Raw genomic sequence first — 23,657 nt, 5'->3', positions numbered from 1 at the left:
ATGTCACATTATAAATGTGTAAGTCCAGTTGACAAATTGACTGCTAAATTTTACTGTAAGGAATTTGCCTAATTTTTTATAGGCAAGTATGTAATGAAGGGAAGAAGGAAGAATGGCAATATGATCATCCCTATCTGGTCATCAACAGCAGAAGTTGCTGGATACACGTAGTTCTCGATCCTGCCCATTCCATCTGTAACTCAAGAATTCATGGGAGTGAATCTCTTACATTGAACGACATCACTCCCTGCATTCGCCCTTGCATTCCCTGCTTTCTCATCCCATATAATACAATATTAATAATCTCGGGATTTATTGGTTAACACTAGGGGGCACTTACCATGTAAGGAATTTTTGCTAAGGGAACGATTGTACCTCTAGGTATTACCTGTATTTATTTTTGTGGAAATTGTGCAATGATGTAAGAATATTTTTAGAGTGTTCTTTGCACTTTTATAATGGTGGATTATAGAAATGCCATGTACAGAGTCCCAGCCTTTTTCTCCCTGTGTGCCCCTGAGATTTTCAGCCCCAGAATTGCCCAGCCAGCATCTCTCGGGGATAGGAGCTAAAGGTACAGATTGTGGCTCCACTTATAAAGAGAAAGCAAGAGGAGAAGACAAAGATTTTGAAGTTCAACTTTTCCTAATAGTTCCAGGAATTCAGTATATCAAGCATTTTTTCAGATTGTGTCAGGAATGAGGCACCAAAGAATTCCAAGATTGTTTGTTTCCCCAACACCAGTGAAAAAGACAGGTTACAATTTTTTTTCTTGCTGTCATTACATGATGGACATACAACAACCAGGACCAGAACAGTTTTTTTCTCTCCTTGGTGTCACATTTTAGTGCACCATCTCATCATACCATTTTTAGGAGTTGAAAAGGCTTGCAATGTTCCCCTACCACCTGAATCTCTCACAGGGCAAGAGGTGGGGTGCTACCTGTTCAGGCGAACCAGTAGTTAAGATTCTGCGCATTTCGGTGAACCAGCATTCCCCACCACTCACTGGCCCTGCCCCTGCTATTTTTCAGGCTTTTGGCGGGGTCTTTATCGGCTGTTTTGGGGCCTGAATACACCCCCAAAAATAGGCAGTGGCGGCCAGTTGGCTGAATCCTAGTTTGCCTTTGAGGCAAGCGGCGGGGAGGCATGGCTGGGTGTGATGAGACATCACCCACACAATCACAATAGCCTATCCAGCCAGAGAACCAGTTGTTAAATTATTCTAATCCCACCACTACACAGGGCTATATAATAATAATAAGCAAAATTAAATAAAACCAAACTAAGCATCAGAGGGGATGGTCCACAGGGCGAGGTCAAAAGCCAGAAATCCCCACTCAGGCCACCGAGCCCATTTTGGTAGTCACCAGGTTAGAACTTGAGAGACACCCATTTCCGGTCCTGCTTTAGGCACCAAATCATCTCAAACTTTGGCCTGTCCTGTCCTCGCAGGCCTTGGAAAGGGGAAATCTGCTTCAAAAAACCTTGCCAAGGAAATGGGAGTGCAGGATAACTCCCCAAAACCTACTTTTGCAACTGAACAAATCTTGAAGAGTGAAGTCTAATCTACTTAGCTTTTCAAGATTAGGGAGGTGTTATGCCATAAATATTTATGAAGTTCTTGTTTGCGTGCACAGCCGCTAAATGATTTCCAGCTTCATCTGATCAATAGAATCATGAAACATGGGACAATAACTGGAAACATCCACTCTCCTTGCTTCAAAACCACATCTAGATAGGAGAGATTCTTTCTATCTGCATCCTTGCAGAGCTTAAATCTCACTAGAGAGAAGAGTTGCTCTGAGCAGCCTTTCTTGGGGCTACCCTCATGTGAGTGGCTGGGCTTGGCCAAAGTGCAGCGAAGGCAGACGGAGTTGGTGAGTTGCCCAGCTGACAGGCCAGCGTCTTCGGCGAGGACGCTCCGTCTTTCTCCAGGCAGGGAAAGGTGGCTGGTCCTGCCGAACGTTGCATGCCTAACCCAGGGATCAAGCTCGGAAAAAGCTGGAGTCCCTCACAAAGATGCTCGCCCGTCAGAGAGTAAAGGCGAAGGCAACGGATGGAGACTCGCTCCATATTCCAGAGTGGGAGAGATCAACTGCAGAGGAGCATCAACTGCAGCCAGGGCAGCCCAATGTCTCGGGGCAGAGAGAAAGTCACGCGTATCCCTGAGCTACAGAGGTGCGCACAGCAAGAAGGGCCAGAAGAAGAGGTAAGTATAGGGCTTCTCTCCTGCTCTGGAATATGGAGTGAGTCTCCATCTGCCGCCATTGCCCTTACCTTCTGACAGGCGAGGAGTGACTGGGAGGTGGAGCGGTGGGGCCAGCCAGTGGTAGGTTCAGCCAGCAGGAAGCCACAGCAGGGCGTCCAAAGAGTTTCATTTTTGGGGGAACACACACACACACACACACACAAGAGAGAGAGAGAGAGAGATGAGAGAAAGTCTAGAGAAGGAGAGAGAGAAGACACACACACAGAGATCTGTTTCCCAGAGAAAAGAAAAGACCGTGAGCCACCAACCTGTGTAGACATGGCTGGGTTGTGTGTGTGTCATGTGACTGGGTGGAAGTCAGTGACATCGAATTGGCCACATCCACCCAGGTTTTGTGACTCCCGGTGTTTTCTGTGGAAAATGGGTGTCAAATGGTTCTTTGAGTGCTTAATGTTGCAGACTACTAGACTCTGAAAAGAAGAACAAGGGGAGACATGATAGCAGTATTCCAATATTTCAGGGGCTGCCATAAAGAGGAGGGAGTCAACTTATTTTCCAAAGCACCAGAAGGCGAGACAAGGAACAATGGATGGAAACTAATGTAAGATAAAAACCCAATTATTAAATCCTCACAATACAGAGACAAGTCTGGTTCACAATTCAAAAACTTTTATTTACAGAAAAAAAAAAAGCGTTTGCAAAGGGGCACTCCAAGTATCCTCCCAAGTAGGTCAAGTACAAGGAGAGCAAAGAATAGCATTCACACAATACACTTTATACACTCTACTCCTAAGAAACTCTCTCCCTTCTGCTCATTCATTTACATCGTTTCTTTTGTCATTCCATATTCTATAGGGTCAACTTGACAATTTCTTGAGAGGCCCCTATCTCTTATTTAGTATTTCTGGTGCCTTTCGTCTGAGCAGATGGCTTTCTATCTAACATATACTTAGGCACCTATAAAGGGCTTGGAATAACAAAGGTTATCTTGTCCTGTATACTGAACACATTTTGTGGTTAGCAAACGCATAACAACATTATACATTTTAGGCAAGAATATAATGGCTTATACATTTAACATTGTAAAAGAATATAAAAGTAATCCTTTTAACATTTTATAGAAGAGTCACTTAATACCATTTCACATTGCCGCTCTGATTGCTTCCGCTGAGTCACGCCCAGCCGCCTTGTTTAGGAGAGCCCGCTCCCTCCTTAAAGGGAGGGATACGGGCACTCCCCTACAGGGTAAGGCTGAGGAGTTCCTCCAATTTCTCGCGGATAAATTGGCTCGGCTTCAGGCAAACCTGGACTCCAATTGCGCAGAGCCAGCCGATGTCCCGGGGGAGGGTCTTGAACGACATCGTTGGATTGATTTCCAGTCTGTTACTCCTGAGGAAGTGGACAAGGCCATCGGCGCAGTGAGTGCCTCCACATGTGTACTGGACCCGTGTCCCTCCTGGCTGGTCGCGAACAGCAGGGAGGTGACACAGGGCTGGATCCAGGCGATAGTGACCGCGTCTCTCCGGAAAGGGTCCTTTCCCCCCCTTTAAAGGAGGCGTTGGTGAGACCCCTACTGAACAGACCATCCTTGGATCCAGCCGTTTTAAATAACTACCGTCCAGTCTCCAACCTCCCCTTTGTTGGGAAGGTTGTTGAGAAAGTGGTGGCCTCTCAACTCCGGCGGTCCTTGGAAGAAACCGATTATCTAGATGCCTTCTAATCTGGTTTCAGGCCTGGCTACAGCACGGAAACTGCTTTGGTCGCACTGGCCGGTGATCTCTGGAGAGCCAGAGACGGGGGCCGGGTCTCCATTCTGATGCTCCTTGACCTCTCAGCGGCCTTCGATACCATCGACCATGGTATCCTGCTGCGGCGGTTGCGAGAGGTGGGGGTGGGAGGCACCATTTTTCGGTGGTTCTCCTACTTCTCGGACAGGTCGCAGTCGATGTTGGTTGGAGGACAGAGGTCGACCCCTAGGCCCCTTAATTATGGGGTGCCGCAGGAGTCGGTCCTGTCCCCCCTCCTGCTTAACATTTACATGAAGCCGCTGGGAGAGATCATCCAACGTCACGGGATAAAATACCACCAGTATGCGGACGATACTCAATTGTATTTGTCCGCCCCATGCCAGCTCAGTGAAGCGGGTGACATGATGTGTCAGTGCCTGGAGGATGTTAGGGTCTGGATGGCGGTGAACAAGCTGTCTCTCAATCCTGACAAGACCGAGTGACTTGTGTTGTTTCCTCCCACAAATTGGCTAGGTATTCCATCTCTCAGGCTAGGGGCTGTTGACCACCTGGAGGAGGGCCTTCTCTGTGGCTGCTCCGGCCCTTTGGAACAAGCGTCCTGTGGAGATTCGGACCTCGGCACCCTTCAGCCCTTCCGGACAGCTGTTAAGATCTGGCTGTCCCAGCAAGCCTGGGGTTGAGTCCCCCCCCCCCACTCAAATTTGCTGTGCTTGCTGTGTTTTTTTAATTGTTTGTATCGTTGCCCTGTTTTTGTCTTACTTTTCTGTATTTGTTCCCCTTCCCTTGGCTTTTGTTCAGCCGCCCTGAGTCCCTTCGGGGAATAGGGCGGCATACAAATCGAATACATCCAATCCAATCCAATTTCCTTCACTAATTTAGCATCTCCTGCTAAATTAGCAATTTAGCATCTCCTGCTAAATTAGCAATTTAGCATCTCCTGCTTGAGCAGGAGGTTGGACTCCTGACCTCTAAGGTCAAGGTTTCAGATCTATTCAAATTAATTGATTGATTGATCTTGAAAGTTGTATCCTTGAATTTGCTGTTACGAGTTTGGCGTAGTGGTGAAGGAACCAGGTTAGAGTCAAGGAAACACTCAGTTCCAGTCCCAAATGAAGGGCAAAACTGTCTGTTCAACTTTGGCCAGTCCTCACACGCTTAGAAGGCAGGGAAGGGGGGGATATCCCTTCCAAAAACCCTTGCCAAGGAAACTGCAAGGGTAGGCATCAAAGGCGCCAAAAATTTGATTTGATTTGATTGCACTTATATGCCGCCCTATTCCCGGAGGGACTCAAGGCGGCTAACAAATCAAAGGGAGGGAATACAAACAAGGGGAAAAACGACAAACAAGCAACTACAAAAGAGTTTAAAAACAATCAACAGCCACACAGTTCGAGCGGGAACGAGAACTCGTCAGTCCCAGGCCTGTCGGAATAGCCAGCTTTTAAGGGCTTTGCGGAAGGCCTGAAGGGTGGTGAGGGTCCGAATCTCCACGGGGAGCTCGTTCCAGAGGGCCAGAGCAGCCACAGAGAAGGCCCTCCTCCGGGTGGTAGCCAATCGGCATTGGCCGGTAGATGGAATTCGGAGGAGGCCTACTCTGTGGGATCTAATAGGTCTGTTGGAGGTAATTGGCAGCAGGCGGTCTCTCAAGTATCCAGGTCCAATACCATGAAGGGTTTTATAAGTGACGACTAGCAGCTTGAAGCGTATCCGGAGACCAATAGCAGCTTCCGGAGGATAGGTATAACGTGGGTGAACCGGGGTGCACCCACAATCGCTCGGGCGGCTGCATTCTGGACCAGCTGAAGTCTCCGAATGCTCTTCAGGGGCTGCCCCATGTAGAGCGCATTGCAGTAGTCCAGTCTTGAGGTCACAAGGGCATGAGTGACTGTTGCAAGTGCCTCCTGGTTCAGGTAGGGACGCAATTGGTGCACCAGGCGAACCTGGGCAAATGCCCCCCTGGTCACAGCCGACAAATGGTGTTCTAAAGTCAGCTGTGGGTCCAGGAGGACTCCCAAATTGTGAACCCTGTCTGAGGGGCGTACTGTTTGACCCCCAAGCCTGAGAGATGGAATATCTAGCCAATTGTTGGGAGGAAAACACACAAGCCACTCGGTCTTGTCCGGATTGAGTGCAAGCTTGTTTACCCTCATCCAGACCCTAACAGCCTCTAGGCACTGACATATCACGTCAACCGCTTCACTGAGTTGGCACGGGGAGGACAGATACAACTGTGTATCGTCTGCATACTGGTGATATTTTATCCCGTGCCGTCGAATGATCTCACCCAGTGGCTTCATGTAGATGTTAAACAGGAAGGGGGACAGGACCGAACCCTGCGGCACCCCACACTTAAGGGGCCTAGGGGTCGATCTCTGCCCTCCAACCAACACCGATTGCGACCTGTCTGAGAGGTAGAAGGAGAACCACCAAAGAACGGTGCCTCCCACCTCCACCTCACACAACCATTGCAGAAGGATACCATGGTCGATGGTATCGAAGGCCGCTGAGAGGTCAAGGAGCACTAGGACGGAGGCATGACCCCCGTCCCTGGCTCTCCAGAGATCATCGGTCAGCGCGACCAAAGCAGTTTCCGTGCTGTAGCCAGGCCTGGATCCAGACTGAAAGGAGTCTAGATAATTGGTTTCATCCAAGGACCGCCGGAGCTGAGAGGCCACTAAATGAGAGTGTAGCATCACGTTTCATTATTATCACGTTTCATTATTTCACTTGCTCAATTGCGAAGGTTGGTTACTAGGAGTTGAAAAAGACCTGCTTCCATTTAATCAGCGAAAATATCTTTCCAATCGACTCGGTGGAGCCTGGACAGTTGTGTTTTTCCACCTTATGTCGCTAGATGGTGGGCAGGCAACATTTGTGCCTAGAAAGCCATTTTGTGCCATCCATGCTGGAGCTTAAAAAAGAATTTTAAAACATTTGAGTACTGCATTGTTAGAAAGGTTGGGAGGAAAGGAGAAGCGCAGGGGAACTTCATTTTCTGCATCACTCAGTAAAGCATTTGATAAAGTAGATCACAAGCTATTTCTTGGCAAACTAGAAAAATGTGGGATACACAACACCACAAGATGGGTTTCTAACTGGCTGACAAATCCTATTCAACGTGTAATCCTCAATGGAACTACACCCACATGGAGGGAAGTATCCCCAGATTTGAGTTTTAGGCCCGGTATTCACCAAAATCTTCATAAACTATCTAGACAAGGAGATAGGAGGGGAACTCATCAGATTTGCAGACAATACTAAGCTGGCAGGAATTGCCAACACCCCAGAAGACAAGATCCAAACTGACTTGACAAGACTTGAACAGTGAGCCCTATCTAAGAAAGTAATATTCAACACAGATCAATAATCAATCATTTACAGTTAGAAAAAGAAAAGCAAACTGCATAGGTACAACCTAAGTATAAACCTGGTTTAATGCCAGTAATTGATTGGGATCTTGAAATCCTAGGACAATCAATTAAATGTGATCCAACACAGCAGCCAAAATAAGCAATACAATCCTAGACTGGTTTAATAGAGGGATATAATTAAGATAATGTGAAGTTATACTACTGCTTTACAAAGCCTTAGTAAGAGCACACTTGGAATACTGCATGCAATTCTTGTCACCACGATATAAAAAGATATTGAGACTCTTGAAAGCATGCAGAGAAGAGCAACAAAGATGATTAGGGGCCTAGAAGTTAAAACATGGAATGGTTCCAGGAACTGGGTATGTCTACTTCCGTGATTGCAAACCTATGGCACGTGTGCCACAGGTGGCACATGGAGCCATATCTGCCGGCATCCGAGCCATCAGCTCCAATGTGCATACATTGGATTTTCAGCCTTCTGGAAATCAGTCCAGCTGATTTTCAGCCTTCCGGAGGGCCGGGGGATGGATGCCTTTTCACCCTCCCTAGGCTTCAGGAAAGCCTCTGGAGTCTGGGGAGGGTGAAAAACAGGCCCAACAGGCCAACTGGAAATTTGGAAGCCCAAGTTCTAGTTGGTCTGTTGGGCCCATTATTCACCCTCCCCCAGGCTCCAGAGACTTTCTTGAAGCCTGGGGACCCCCTGCCCCCCACTCAGAGAGGTTTTGAAGGCATGTGTGGGTGAGCAGGGCACATTGCATTGTGGGTGTGTTGACATGCACACACAATTTTGGCACATGTTTACAAAAAGGTTCCCCACCACTGGTCTAGTCTAATGAAAAGAATGACAAAGGGGGCCATGATAGCAAAATTTTGATATTTCAGTGGCTGTCACCAAGAGGAGGGGTGAAGTTATTTTCCAAAAACCAGAAGGCAGGACAAGAAGCATTGGATGAAAACTAATCAAGAAGAGAAGCAACTTAGAATTAAGGAGAAACTTCCTAACAGGGAGAACAATTAACCATTGGAACAGCTTGCCTTCGGAGGTGGTAGCTGTGTGATCACGGGAAGTTTTTAAAAATAGGCTGAATAGTTATTTGTCTGAAATAGGGTCTGCTTGAGCAGGGGGTTGGACTAGAACAGTGTTTTTCAACCACTGTGCCGCGGCACACTAGTGTGCCGTGACATAGTGTAAGATGTGCCGTGGGAGAATTACTTTATATATAGTCAATATAGGCACAGAGTTAAAATTTTTTAACATTTTCTAATGGTGGTGTGCCTCGTGATTTTTTTCATGAAAAAAGTGTGCCTTTGCACAAAAAAGGTTGAAAAACACTGGACTAGAAGACCACCAAGGTCCCTGCCAGGGTAGACTAATTGATCAATCTTGAAAAGTGCAGTCTTGAGTTGGCTGTTGGAGCAGCAGAAACAGATCAATGGGCATATTTTGTGGGGAGGAAGAAGATCCAGTTTGGTGTAGTGATGAAGACACCAGATTAGAGACAGAGAAACGCTCACTTCCAGTCTCACTCGAAGGGCAAAAATCTGTTAAAACTTTGGCCAATCCTCTCAGGCCTAGGAAGCAGGAAAGCGGGGAGGGGGAACCACTTCCAAAAACCCTTCCAATGGAAACTGCAAGGCCAACCATCAAGACTTGACCCAAAGGGGGGGAAAAACAAAGCTTAGCGTCACGTTTCACTATTTCAATTGGCTCCGTTGTAAAGGTCGGTTGCCAGGAATCGAAAACGACCTCCTGCCATATCATCACTGAAAACCTCTCCCAAACGCCTTGGTGGAGCCTGGAAAAGCGTGTGTTTCCATCTCCGGTCGCTAGGTGCGGTCAGGCACATCTGTGCCTAGAAAATCATCAGCAAAGTGCCATTCGTTCTTGGGCTTAAAAGGGGAGTTTTAAACCATTGAGTACTTTATTGCTAGAAAGGATGTGAGGAGAGGAGAAGCGCAGAAAAACTTCCTCTTCCGGATGACTCATGGGAGGAAGGTGGAGTGCAGAGAGGCTTTTGTGTTCTTCCCAGATCAAAGCAGCAGCTGGAAGGTGAGCGGAGGGCCGGTGGGAGGAGAGTCCTGGAGCAAGTCGGGCTGTTCGGTTCCCTCCACGGCCTGGAAGCAGAGAAGCAACTGGGCTGAAGCATCTCAGCTGCTGCTGCTGCAGGTTCCTCCCCTCCCCGAATTTAAGCCCACTGGGGCTGCACGCTGTGAAACTGGTGGCTGCAATTTTCCTTCTGGTGGGAAGATTTTAAAATCTCTTTTAAATTAAGGTTGATTGTTTGGGAATGGCTTCCCTCCAGAGGTTGTGGGTGCTCCCATCACTGGAGTGCTTTAAGAGGAGATTGGATAGCTATTTGTTCAGGATGGAATAGGGTCTCCTGCCTAGAAGACCTCCAAGCCCCCCCCCCTTTATAATTCTTTTATGGACCTGATGTTTTTCGGGCAACAAGCTCGGACTGATGTCCCACTGGTCGTTTCTGGGTTGTTTTACTTCTATTTGTTTTCCTATTGGTGCCCCCATCCATGTATTAACCCGATTCAACTCTGCTTAACCCGACACTTTTTTAACAATAGCTATTAACAAATGTTTTGATTGTTCAGTTGTATTTATTTATAAAGTTTATTGGCCACCAACCCTACCATGACACTACGGTGGGCAGCTTAGGGACATAAAAAGATAAATACACATTAAAAGCTAAATAAATCGTAGGAAGAAAAATGTAAGTTAGCATTGTTGTGGCGGCATGCTTCAGGATCGGGACACTTAGTGACACTGATGCCAGTCCCAATTGCAGTCAGTAAGTGAGGACTACTTCAATTGGGATGTCACCAAAGAGGTTGTGGAAAGTATTTTTTGCCTTTAGTGGAGCTCAGTGCTACCATGGGCAAAACAGGTGCTTTAAATATTGCAGAGTCTTTAGGCATCATTTCATCAGTTAAAGCCACAACATCTGTAAAGCTAGTGTCATCCTGATTGACAGGTGTGGCTCAGTAAAATTAAGGACAGTCCAAGCCTGTGTGTTGATTAAATAATGTTTTTATTCATCTGAATAAATATGAGTCCTTCCTAAGAAGGAAGGAACCAAGCGCATAGTGCAAAGCGGATATGTACATTTTTTTTCCTTTCACTTTCATTTACATACACTAAGAGGCAGCTGGCACATAAGCTGTAGAAATTATAAAAATAGCCAAGCATGCTTTCTGTGGTTCTGGTCACATATCCAAACCCACAGGCTAGTGGTTTCCTGTGAACGTTTCCATGGCCTCAGAACTCTGTTGAGGCCTGAACTTCAATCTTGCCATCTCAACATATGAGCAATCATCAAATTGATTAAATTCCTGATTAACTTTAGCGCAGAAGGTTTGACTGTAACCATTTTGAGATATTTTTCGGGCTTCAAAAACATATGATTTCTCCCTATTGTAGGGCTGTGTATTATTTCTCTCTGAATGTATATATCTCCAAATGTATAATCTCTCCCCAGGAGTTCCATATATAGTAATGTGGAAAAGGAAGTACACTGTCCTTAACTTCTATGATTTTATATATCAGGATATAGTAAAAATCATTTGGTCCTTAGACATTCTTAAAAGTCGGCAAATACAACCGCAGATGAACAACAACACATGACATATTACATCAGGTCATCATTTATTTTATAAAAAGAAAGCCAAAATGAGAATTCATGTGTGAAAAATCTTTGATTCAATAATATGTAGAATCAACTTTACCAGCAACAAGTAGAAGTAATTCTTTTCTGTATGACTTTATCAGTCCCTTGCAGTGTTGTGGAGAAATTTTGGCCCATCTTTTTTACAACATTGCTTCAGTTCATTGAGGTTTGTGGGTGTTTTTTTATGAACAACTCTCTTGAGGTTCCGCGAATCGTGTTGAGGTCTGGAGTTTGATTGCCATTGCAACACCTTGATGCTTTTCTTTTTCAGCCATTCTGTTGTAGATTTGCTGATGTGTTTTACGACCATTATCTTCCATAATTCCATGTCAGCCAAGCTTTAGCTATTGGATAGATGGCCTCACTTTTGAGTTCAAAAGTTTTATTTCTTTTAAGACAAACATTTCATCATTCCTCAATCAGTAAGACATCGAAGTACAATTGTTTGTATGTCAAAATAATTCTAGTTTACCACCAAATTCTTGTCTAGCCTAACATATACCCCTCCCTCCCTCCCCCAACCCCCCTCCTCCTCCCCCCCCCCCCGACTTCTCAGAACCCGTACACGGTATGGATTTCTAACAAACACAGTCTAAAATCTATTGAGAAAAAAAAGAAATAAAGAAATTAATAACATTCTACATTGACCTTACCTTCTTCTTACTGAACTAACTTTAAACAATTTAAATCATTTCTGATCTTAATCATAGGCTAACTGGAATTTCTTGGTCCTGTATTTATTTTGTGTATAGTCAATCCATTTTTTCCAGTCTCATTTATATCTCTCATTTGTGTGATCTTTAAGATATGCCGATATTTTTGCAAAATATCTTTAAAAGAAGGATAAAGTTTACTCCTCAGTTATTTTTATTAGGTATATGTACTGATTTTACAGTGGTAGAGACTAACTTGATTCTGCACCTAATAACGGCAGCAAGACTGTTGGTGGCGCAATACTGGAAGAAGGAAAACTTGCCTACAACTCAAGAATGGACATTGAAAGTCACAAATTTAGCCGAGATGGCTAAGGGAGGGAGGGGCATACAAAAAAAATTGTACTTCGATGTTTTATTGGTTGAGGAATGTTGAAATATTTGTGTTTTAAAGAAATAAAACTTTGAAGGATAAAAAAAGATATGCCGATATTTTAGCCATCTCGGCTAAGTTTGTAACTTTCAATGTCCATTCTTGAGTTGTAAGCAAGTCTTCCTTCTTCCAGTATTGTGCCACCAACAGTCTTGCTACCGTTATTAGGTGCAGAATCAAGTTAGTCTCTACCACTGTAAAGTCAGTACATATACCTAGTAAGAATAACTGAGGAGTAAACTTTATCCTTCTTTTAAAGATATTTTGCATAATCCACCATATTTTTATCCGAAATGCCTTAACCTTTTGGCAGGTCTACCATATATGAAAATATGTAGCATCGAGAGAGCCACATCTCCAACATTTAGGCTGTAAGTTCGGATACATAGAAGCCAGCTTTTTAGGATCTAAATGCCATCTATAGAACATCTTATAAAAATTTTCTCTCAGGTTTTGAGCTTGTGTAAATTTCACATTTCTTACCCAGATTCTTTCCCATGTATCCAGCATTATTGTTCTTCAATGTTTTGAGCCCACTTTATCATACAATCTTCAACTAATTCTGTTTCCGAATCCATCTGTATTAATACATTATATATCCTCTTTATATGCATTAAGCTTTGATCTCTTATTTGTTTAAACAGATTATCCTCAACTTGAATAAAACCAATTTTTTAATCTATTTTCCACCTAGCCTATAATTGCCCATACTGGAACCATGTTTGAACTACCTTCTCCTCTTTTAATACCTCTAAAGATTTTAATTGTAGTACCCCCCTTTCCGAGATAAGAAGCTGTCTGTAGGTAATTCTATCCTGGTTTTGTGCTATATTTTGTGCTATAAAAAGAAGCTAAAATCTTGATAAACAATTTATGTCCACGTAAACGGATTCAGCTCGTGATAAGATCAAGTAAATCAAAGCTTTGAACTGAGTGAGGGAGACCTTACTTTGTACTGCACAAGGCAGTTTGAAGTTCCCAGCACTGACGCTGTTCTGCTTTGGACTGGCCCCCCTCTCTCTGCAGGCACAAAAGCTGCAAAAATCGAAGGGCATTTGCCAGCAAAATTATTCTTCTTCCCTTCTTGCCTGAAGGATAAGAAAACCTGTTAAGACGTCAGATGGATGATCATCTAAACAGATACGTGACCAGGAATTCGGAGGCAGCTAATTTTAAGCTGCCACCATCAGCAGGCTCCTCCCAGGAAGTGATGGCCTCACTTTTGATTCTACCATACTTTGGTATACAGAGGAGTTCCTGGTCAACTCAAAGACTGGAAAGTGTCCAGGTCCTGTGGCTGCAAAACAAGCCCAAATCACCACTGCTCTGCCACCATGCTTGATGGTTTCTATGAGATGCTTGTGCTGATATGTTGTGTTTGGTTTTCGTCAAATGTGTCACTGTTTGTCACATAATGACAAACATGTCATTATGGCCAAACATCTCCACTTTGGTCTGGTCTGTGCAAAAGATAGTATTGCAGAAGCCCTGTGATTTGTTCAGATGCAACTTTGCGAACCTCAGCCTTGCTGCTATGACCTTTTTAGAGAGAAGAGGCTTTCTCCTGGCAACCCTTCCAAACAAACCATACTTGTTCAGTTTTTTTTCTAATTTCATTGTCATGAATCTTAACATTTAACATGCTAACTGAAGCCTGTAGAGTCTGAGATATAACTCTTTTTTTTTTTCAATTTCTCTGGCCATTGCATCATCTGGCCTTGGGGTGAATTTTCTTGGACATCTGCTCCTGGGAAGATTGGCAACTGTCCTGAATGTTTTCCATGTCAGGTTTCCAAATTATGAAGCTCATTCAAAGAAGAAATGTGCAAAGTCCATCTTCAAAAACACATTTCTTTTCACTAGTGAAAAGGCTTGACTTAAATCAACTCAATTTAAATCATAATTTTGAAAGAGCATCTGTCCTCTCTATCCCACAGCGGCTCCTCCTCTGACCCACTGTTGACTCACTGACAGTCCCATTCCCTTTAATTGGTGATGCGGCAATGACCCAACAAGATGAGGGAGGTGGCGGGCAGTAGGTGAGTGGATGTCCGCTAACAGGTGCTGCCATGATGGATCTGAAATGACAAGTAATAGCAGTAGACTTATATACCGCTTCATAGGCCTTTCAGGCCTCTCTAAGCGGTTTACAGAGAGTCAGCATATTGCCCCCAACAATCTGGGTCCTCATTTTACCCACCTCGGAAGGATGGAAGGCTGAGTCAACCCTGAGCCGGTGAGATTTGAACCGCTGACCTGCTGATCTAGCAGTAGCCTGCAGTGCTGCATTTAACCACTGCGCCACCTTGGCTCTTTAAATGTAAGCATTCTTTCTTGCTGGTAGTTAGAATTTTTTATATTATTACTTGCAAACAAAATGAAGGCTTCCTCTATAACTTGAAGAGCTTGAATTCATTAAATGAGTTTACCAAAAATGTAAATGTTACATAATTAAGCTCCTTTTCATGCTAAATAAACCAAATAATTAATGTATCTTAAATAGAAAACTACCGTATTGTTCGGAGTATAAGATGCACCCCCCCCTAAAGAGGGTGAAAATTAGGGTGCGTCTTATATACTGAATGTAGCCCCACCCACTCACCCACCCATGGGCCCAAACCCTTTGGTCTCTGCTCCCAGCCATTTACCTCTTTGCAGCAAACGGGGGCTTGTGGAAGTTTCAATAAGCTATAGCAATCCCTGCAGCCTGAAACTGTGACCCGCCAAAAGTCCGCACGACAAAAGCACGCTGACAAAACCGTGTCGCTCAAACCGCGATGTCATCAACGCTCCGACAACAGTGTGGAGACAGAAGGGCGCTTTATAACAGCGTGTCTACAGAAAGCCGGTTTAAGGTAAGGGTTAGGTTTAGGGTTAGGTTTAGTGTTACGTTTAGGGTTAGGTTTAGCGTTATGTTTAGGGTTAGCGTTAGCGTTACATTTAGGGTTAGCATTAGGGTTAGGGTTAGCGTTAAGTTTAGGATTAGGTTTAGGGTTAGGTTTAGTTTTACAGCGCCCTTCTGTCGCCACGCTGTTGTCGGCACGATTCAGCGCTCATTCGTCAGAGCGCTTTAGAACATGCGGTTTTGTCACCGAAGCTTAGTCAGGCACGGTTTTGTCGTTCGCCCTAGTGTCGGTGAACCGCCTGAAACAGCTGATGATTGAGAGAAATTGAAAGTGAAACTTGCTGTTTGCTCCACAAGGCAAATTGCTGGGAGGCAGAGGCAGATTTTTTTCCCCTTGTGCTAATCAGGCTGTTTGCTGCAAGGAGGTAAGTCAACAACCATAAATGCCTATAGAATGTCCAGTCCTTACCTCGTGCATCTCTCATCAGAATGGTCTGGTTTCCTTGCGGCAGGGCTCTTATGGACCCAGAGTGAGCTTCATAAATTGAAGAGTGGGATTCAGCTTTTTTGAGCGGGAGATTCTATGCCAATGATGTAACACAATGGGAAGTTTCCCTTGCCACCTGCCTGCTCTTTGAAAAATCTTTTTGGTGCAAGTCTTCATCGTAGATATTTCTTCTTAGACAACTTAACAAAATGACAACTTAACAACTTAACAAACAACTTAAGAAAATGAAGAACCTTTTAAAAATAAATGCTTGATCTGAAGAGGCCCAGTGCTATTGTTTTAAAAAGTGTTATTCTTTTAAATAGCAGAGAATAACTATACTTCCAGAAAGCACATCAATTTTAACAGCATCTGTTCGAGTATAGTCTGAAATATAACACTACAAACAGTGTATATTGCCTGTACTGTTTGTTGCAAGGAGGCAGATTGCTGGGAGGCAGAGGCAGATACTTTTCCCTTGTTTTCCTCCCCAAAATCTAGGTGTGTCTTATACTTCGGAACATCTTATACTCTGAAAAATACGGTATCTTTAGATATATTTTTACTCCAAATTTATCAAAATAAAAACAATTTAAATGAAAACAATTTAATTTAAATTTTAAAAACATCCTATTTAAATTTTAAAAAATCGTTTTGTTTTTTTTAATTATCTACCATGGGCTACTTTCTTTTTTCACTTGATTGTATTTGAAAACAACCTTTTGCACTGCTGAGAATTTGTGATTGACCCAGTCAACAAGTAAATTTTGTCATTGTATGGATATTCGAACTTGGATCTGGGTATACTTCCATGTGTTAAATGAATCATGATTAATGAAAGAGCTTATTGGAGCATTGGAGCATGTTTGCTTTTTCTTTGTAATGTAAACTTTTATATTTTTTTCTCATCTTATGCAACCATTTTATGCACAATTTTATTTGAATCTTACAGACAAAGAGGAAGGCAATAAGAGCGCTCTGGACAACTGAGGATAACAAGCAACATTGAATATCAAAGCAAGTCAGTCCAGAAACCAAAATATTTTCAATTTCCTTCCGAGAGCCACACAATTCTTCACATTCCTCAGCAGGTGAAAAAGAAACAAGAGAACATCAAGGAGTTATTTCTAGCTGGGAAAAGTAAAGGGTGAAATTCAAGCATACGTTACATGAAAAGTGAAGGGCAATAATTTTTCCATTCAGCAAAAGAGGGAAGTGAAAAAGTCAATGGGGAGGTAAAGGTCAATTGGAAAGCCATGTAGAGCAGACCGTGTTGCAGGCCTCACTCTGGGAGGAAGAAAATCACCACTAAATCAAAGCACCACTAAACAAGGAATCATCCACATTTTTGGCCTTCTCAGTAATATGAGTTGTGGAAAATCTCCATATACACACCAGTTGTGGGAAAGATACAACTTGCAAATCATAGTTGATTATGCCTGAGAGGATCTAGACTGGAGAAAAGCCTTAAATATACTCTGCGGCAAAACCTTTGATCAGAACAAATCCGTTTTGTTTAATGGAAGGATCCACACAGGAGAGATGCTCTACAAGTGCTCCCAATGGGGTAAATGCTTTAGCGAGCATGACAACATGGACTCATACCAAGGAGAAACCCTTTGAATGTTCTGATTGTGGGAAATGTTTCATTCAGAATTCCAGCCTGGTTCAACACCAGAGGATTCACACAGGAGAGACACCCTTTCAATGTCCTGATTGTGGGAAAAGTTTCAGTTGGAATTCCAGCCTGGTGAGACACCAGAGGATTCACACAGGAGAGAAACGCTCTGAATGTCTTGATTGTGGCAAATGTTTCAGTACCAATTCCAGCCTTGTGACACACCAGAGGACTCACACAGGAGAGAAACCCTTTGAATGTCCTGATTGTGGTAAATGTTTCAGTACCAATTCCAGCCTGGTTCAACACCAGAGGATTCACACAGGAGAGAAACCCTTTGAATGTCCTGATTGTGGGAAAAGTTTCAGTCACAATTCCAGCCTGGTGAAACACCAGAGGACTCACACAGGAGAAAAGCCCTTTAAATGTCCTGACTGTGGAAAAAGTTTCAGTCAGAATTCCAGCGTTGTTGGCCACCAGAGGATTCACACAGGAGAGAAGCCCTATGAATGTCCTGTTTGTGGGAAAGGTTTCAGTCAGAATTCCCACCTCATGAAGCACTATAGGACTCACACAGGAGAAAAGCCCTTTGAATGTCCTGACTGTGGGAAAAGGTTTGGTCAGAATTCTACTCTGGTTCAACACCAGAGGACTCACACAGGAGAGAAACCGTTTGAATGTCCTATTTGTGGGAAATGTTTCAGTAAAAATTCCCACGTCATGGAACACCAGAGGACTCACACAGGAGAGAAACCCTTTAAATGTCCTGCCTGTGGGCAAAGTTTCAGTCACAATTCCACCCTGGTTCAACACCAGAGGATTCACACAGGAGAGAAACCCTATGAATGTCCTGTTTGTGGGAAAAGTTTCAGTAAAAATTCACACCTCGTGGAACACCAGAGGACTCACACAGGAGAGAAACCCTTTAAATGTCCCGACTGTGGGAAAAGTTTCAGTCAGAGTTCCACCCTGCTTCAACACCAGAGGATTCACACAGGAGGGAAACCCTTTAAATGGCCTGACTGTGGTAAACATTTTGGCAAGAATGTCCTGATTGTGGAAAGGTTTCTCTCAGAGATCCCAGCTTGTGGTGCACCAGAGGACTCATGCAGAAGAGAAGCCCTACATGTGCTTCCAATGTGGTAAATGCTTTAGCGAGCATGGCCACATGGACTCACACCAAGGAGAAACCATTTGAATGTCCTGATTATGAGAAATGTTTCTGTGATAATTCCAACCTGATAATACACCAGGGGATCCACATAGGCAAGAAACTCTTTAAATGTCCTGACTGCGGGAACAGTTTTAGTCAAAATTCTCACCTCATTTCACACCAGAGGACTCACACAGGAGAGAAACCCTTTAAATGTCTAACTATGAGAAAAGTTTCAGTCACAATTCTACCTTGGTTCAACACCAGATGATTCACACAGGAGAGAAACCGTTTGATTGTTCCGTTTGTGGAAAAAGTTTTAGATGGAATTCCAACCTTGTAATCTACCTCAGGAAAGGAACCATATGAGTGTCCAGACTGTGGACTTGCCTTCTCAATCATATGCTTGTACACAAAGAGAAGAAACCTTTTGAGTTCCCCGAGTGTGGATGATGCGTCAGGAAACATTCCACCGTTATTGCACACAAGAAAATCATCCTGAGGCCCTAAGTAATGAGTGTAGAGAAGATTTAAAGTTCATTTGTAATGTCACATTGTAAATCCAGCTGACAAACTGACTGCTAAATTTGACTGTAAGGAATTTGCTTAATTTTTTATAGGCAAATATGTAATGGTATTAGATGGGAGGAAGGAAGAATGGCAATATGATAATCCCTATCTGGTCACTAACAGCAGAAGTTGCTGGATACACGTAGTTCTTGATCCTGCCCATTCCATCCGTAACTCAAGAATTCATGGGAGTGAATCTCTTACATTGAACGACATCACTCCCTGCATTCGCCCTTGCATTCCCTGCTTTCTCATCCCAAATTAGCCAGATGAGACCTTGGATGCCGAGAAAGCAACCTCTCGGGGCTGCTTTCCTGTCCGCATATCACTTGAGCATTGTCTACAGCAATGCAACCTCCCTGTAGGTTTTGGTAAGGAAATGTCAAAAAGTGGGAAGGCATAAAGGGCCAAACCTTCCCTCCATTTGCAAACATGAGTCCCTCGGGATAGGGCGGCATACAAATGGAATAAACATTTCAAACATCCAGGTCTCAATTCACAGGGAATAGAGGCGTAAAGTGTGAGATTAAACAAGATCTCACGCTACTGATCTCGGAGTATGTCAGGCATCTGTTCTCTGCGAATGCGGGCAAAGAAACCACAACAGAGAGGGGGTCTTTGAAAGGTAAGTGACTCTCCACAGGCAAAGTTCCTGTAGAAACCTGGTTTGGGGGGGACATGAATATGCGGGGTGAATGTTGCAGAGCCACTGCAGTCATTTGTAAGGGTGAACAACTGCTGTGGGGCTGCAATATTCATAATCTCGGGATTTATTGGTAAACACTAGGGGGCACTTATCATGTAAGGAATGTTTGCTAAGGGAATGATTGTACCTCTGGGTATTACCTGTATTTATTTTTGTAGAAATTGTGCAATGATGTAAGAATATTTTTAGAGTGTTCTTTGCACCTTTATAATGGTGGATGATAGAAATGCCATGTACAGAGTCCCAGCCTTTTTCTCCCTGCGTGCCCCTGAGATTTTCAGCCCCAGAATTGCCCAGCCAGCATCTCTCGGGGATAGGAGCTAAAGATACAGATTGTGGCTCCACTTATAAAGAGAAAGCAAGAGAAGACAAAGAGTTCAAAGTTCAACTTTTCCGAACAGTTCCAGGAATTCAGTATATCAAGCATTTTTTTCAGATTGTGTCAGGAATGGGGCATCAAAGAATTCCAAGATTGTTTGTTTCCCCAACACCAGTGAAAAAGACAGGTTACGATTTTTTTTCTTGCTGTCATTACATGATGGACATACAACAACCAAGACCAGAACAGTTTTTTTCTCTCCTTGGTGTCACATTTTAGTGCACCATCTCATCATACTATTTTTAGGAGTTGGAAAGTCTTGCAATGTTCCCCTACCGCCTGAATCTCTCACAGGGCAAGAGGTGGGGTGCTACCTGTTCAGGCGAACCAGTAGTTAAGATTCTGTGCAGTTCGGTGAACCAGCATTTCCCACCACTCACTGGCCCTGCCCCTGCCATTTTTCAGGCTTTTTGGCGGGGTGTTTATTGGCTGTTTTGGGGCCTGAAAACACCCACCAAAATAGTCAGTGGCGGCCAGTTGGCTGAATCCTACTTTGCCTTTGAGGCGAGCGGCCGGGAGGCATGGCTGTGTGTGATTAGTGACATCACCCACACAATCACAATTGCCTATCCAGCCAGAGAACCAGTTGTTAAATTATTCTAATCCCACCACTACACAGGGCTATATAATAATAATAATAAGCAAAATTAAATAAAGCCAAACTAAGTGTCAGAGGGGATGGTCCACAGGGTGAGGTCAAAAGCCATAAGTCCCCACTCAGGCCACCAAGCCCATTTTGGTGGTCACCAGGCTAGACGCCCATTTCTGGTCATGCTTTAGGCACAAAGCCATCTCAAACTTTGGCCTGTCCTGTCCTTGCAGGCCTGGGAAAGGGGAAATCTGCTTTCAAAAAACCTTGCCAAGGAAATGGGAGTGCAGGATAACTCCCCAAAACCTACTTTTGCAACTGAACAAACCTTGAAGAGTGAAGCCTGACCTACTTAGCTTCTCAAGATTAGGGAGGTGTTGTGCCATAAATATTTATGAAGTTCTTGTTTGCGTGCACAGCTGCTAAATGATTTCCAGCTTCATCTGATCAATAGAATCATGAAACATGGGACAATATCTGGAAACATCCACTCTCCTTGCTTCAAAACCACATCTAGATAGGAGAGATTCTTTCTGTCTGCATCCTTGCAGAGCTTAAATCTCACTAGAGAAAAGAGTTGCTCTGAGCAGCCTTTCTTGGGGCTACCCTCATGTGAGTGGCTGGGCTTGGCCAACGTGCAGCGAAGGCAGACGGAGTTGGCGGGTTGCCCAGCTGACAGGCCAGAATCTTTGGCAAGGATGCTCCGTCTTCAGGCGGGGAAAGGCAGCTGGTCCTGCCGAACCTTGCATGCCTAACCCAGGGATCAAGTTCGTAAAAAGCTGGAGTCCCTCACAAAGATTCTCGCCTGTCAGAGAGTAAAGGCGAAGGCAACGGATGGAGACTTGCTCCATATTCCAGAGTGGGAGAGATCAATTGCAGTGGAGCATCAACTGCAGCCAGGGCAGCCCAGTGTCTCAGGGCGGAGAGAAAGTCACGCGTATCCCTGAACTACAGAGGTGCCCACAGCACCAAGAAGGGCCGGAAGAAGAGGTAACTATAGGGCTTCTCTCCTGCTGTGGAATATGGAGCGAGTCTCCATCTCCCACCATTGCCGTTACCTCTGACAGGCGAGAACTGACAGGGAGGTGGAGCGGTGGGGCCAGCCAGTGGTAGGTTCAGCCAGCAGGAAGCCACAGCAGGGCACCAAAAGAGTTTTATTTTTTGAGGAACACACACGAGAGCGAGAGAGAAAGAAAGAGAGAGAAAGTCTAGGGAAGGCGAGAGAAGAGACACACTCCCAGAGATACCTGTTTCCCAGAGAAAAGAAATGACTGAGCCACCAACCTGTGTAGACATGGCTGGGTTGTGTGTGTGTCATGTGACTGGGTGGAAGTCAGCGACATTGAGTTGGCCACATCCATGCAGGTTTTGTGACTCCCGGTGTTTTCTGTGGAAAATGGGTCCAAATGGCTCTTTGAGTGCTTAATGTTGCAGACCACTAGACTCTGAAAAGAAGTGGGAGACATGATAGCAGTATTCCAATATTTCAGGGGCTGCCATAAAGAGGAGGGAGTCAACTTATTTTCCAAAGCACCAGAAGGCAAGACAAGGAACAATGGATGGAAACTAATGTGAGATAAAAACTCAATTATTAAATCCTCTCAACACAGACAAGTCTGGGTCACAATTCAAAAACTTTTATTTACAGAAAAATAAAAAGCATTTGCAAAGGTGGACTCCAAGTATCCTTCCCAAGTGGATCAAGTACAAGGAGAGCAAAGAATAGCATTCAAACAATATATTTTATACACTTTACTCCTAATAAACTCTCCCCCTTATGCTCATTCATTTGTGTCGTTTCTTTTGTCATTCCATATTGTAAAGGGTCAACTTGACAATTTCTTGAGAGGCCCCTATCTCTTATTTGGTTTTTTCTGATGCCTTTTGTCTCAGCAGATGGCTTCCTATCTAACATATATGTAGGCATCTATAAAGGGCTTGGAATAACAAAGGTTATCTTGTCCTGAATACTGAACACATTTTGTGATTAGCAAACATACATTTTAGGCGAGAATATAATGTCTTATACATTTAACATTATAAAAGAATATAAAAGTAATCCTTTTAACATTTTATAAAAGAGTCACTTAATACCATTTCCTTCAAACAGAGAAGCAATTTAGCATCTCCTGCTTGAGCAGGAGGTTGGACTCCTGACCAAGGTCAAGGTTTCAGATCTATTCAAATTAATTGATTGATTGATCTTGAAAGTTGTATCCTTGAATTTGCTGTTACGAGTTTGGCGTAGTGGTGAAGGCACCAGGTTAGAGTCAAGGAAACGCTCGGTTCCAGTCCCAAATGAAGGGCAAAACTATCTGTTCAACTTTGGCCAGTCCTCACACGCTTAGAAAGCAGGGAAGGGGAGAAATCCCTTCCAAAAACCCTTGCCAAGGAAACTGCAAGGGTAGGCATCAAGATTGACCTAAAGGCACCAAAAATGAGACTATAGCATCACGTTTCATTATTTCACTTGCTCAATTGCAAAGGTTGGTTGCTAGGAGTCGAAAAAGACCTGCTGCCATTTAATCAGTGAAAGCAGTGAAGCAGTGTGGCGCACCCGCAACTGCTAGCCCGTCGCCAGGGAAAGAGCCAGTGCAGATGAGCCATGTGGTTGCTCTGATCACACAAACGCTATACCAGCTCCAGTGCAGCCAGACCCAAGAAGTTTGTCTTCTCAGTAAAGCTGTGGCAGCCTGCCTGTCCCTTTCAATTGCTTCGACCCCTCCAGGAGGGAGGGGGCTGGGGAAGCATAAAGGGAGCTGCAGCTCCTCTGAATGGAGGGAAAGGAAAAAAGTTGGGATTCTCCATGCTGCAGCCTTTAAATGGCAGAGAAAAGCCGAGCTCCCTCCCTTCACAGAGGAGTTGCTGCTCCCTTTATGTGGATGTGTAATATTTTGCAAGGACTGGGAAATCTCTCATGCAGTCTCTGAACAAGAAAAATGTATTTGCATGTTAATGGGGGAAACAGGTGGGCTAATTATAATCTTGAACTATTTTTGGCTTACTATACAGATCATTTAGTGCAAAGCTGTGCACAACAGTATTAAATTTCTGTGGTTTTATCTTCCTTGGCTGGTTTTGGGGAGAGCTATGGAAAGCTAAAACAAATGCTGTGTAACAAGCGTGAAACATTCCTTTTGATTCATTGGAAAATTAAAACCAAACTTTATTTCAAAGGAGAGAAGTTTCATATCATACAACTTTCATCAAAAC

The 23,657-nt window shown here is 44.0% G+C and overlaps 2 protein-coding genes across 4 annotated transcripts in view; one reads left to right on the top strand and one right to left on the bottom strand.

Annotated features, from left to right (window-relative positions):
- LOC116504800 (zinc finger protein 850-like) overlaps window positions 1–23,657 on the bottom strand; it is a 361,571-nt gene that overhangs the window by 246,120 nt on the left and 91,794 nt on the right. The window lies entirely within an intron of this gene.
- On the top strand, window positions 9,319–22,232 carry LOC116504776 (zinc finger and SCAN domain-containing protein 2-like). Of its 3 annotated transcripts, XM_032212004.1 has the most exons (3): window positions 9,319–9,384; window positions 14,035–14,136; window positions 16,382–22,232. In XM_032212004.1, exon 3 carries the CDS (start codon window positions 16,949–16,951, stop codon window positions 18,191–18,193), a length of 1,245 nt encoding a protein of 414 aa, XP_032067895.1. In that variant the 5' UTR covers window positions 9,319–9,384; window positions 14,035–14,136; window positions 16,382–16,948; the 3' UTR covers window positions 18,194–22,232. The 3 variants fall into 3 exon arrangements, with proteins under 3 accessions (XP_032067895.1, XP_032067894.1, XP_032067896.1); XM_032212003.1 differs by lacking the exon at window positions 14,035–14,136; XM_032212005.1 differs by lacking the exons at window positions 9,319–9,384; window positions 14,035–14,136 and adding an exon at window positions 9,534–9,574.

The sequence above is a fragment of the Thamnophis elegans genome, chromosome 2 (genome assembly GCF_009769535.1).
Source record: "Thamnophis elegans isolate rThaEle1 chromosome 2, rThaEle1.pri, whole genome shotgun sequence".
NCBI lineage: Eukaryota > Metazoa > Chordata > Lepidosauria > Squamata > Colubridae > Thamnophis > Thamnophis elegans.
The sequence above is the reverse complement of the archived record's forward strand: the minus strand, read 5'-3'. Positions and strand labels throughout refer to the sequence as shown.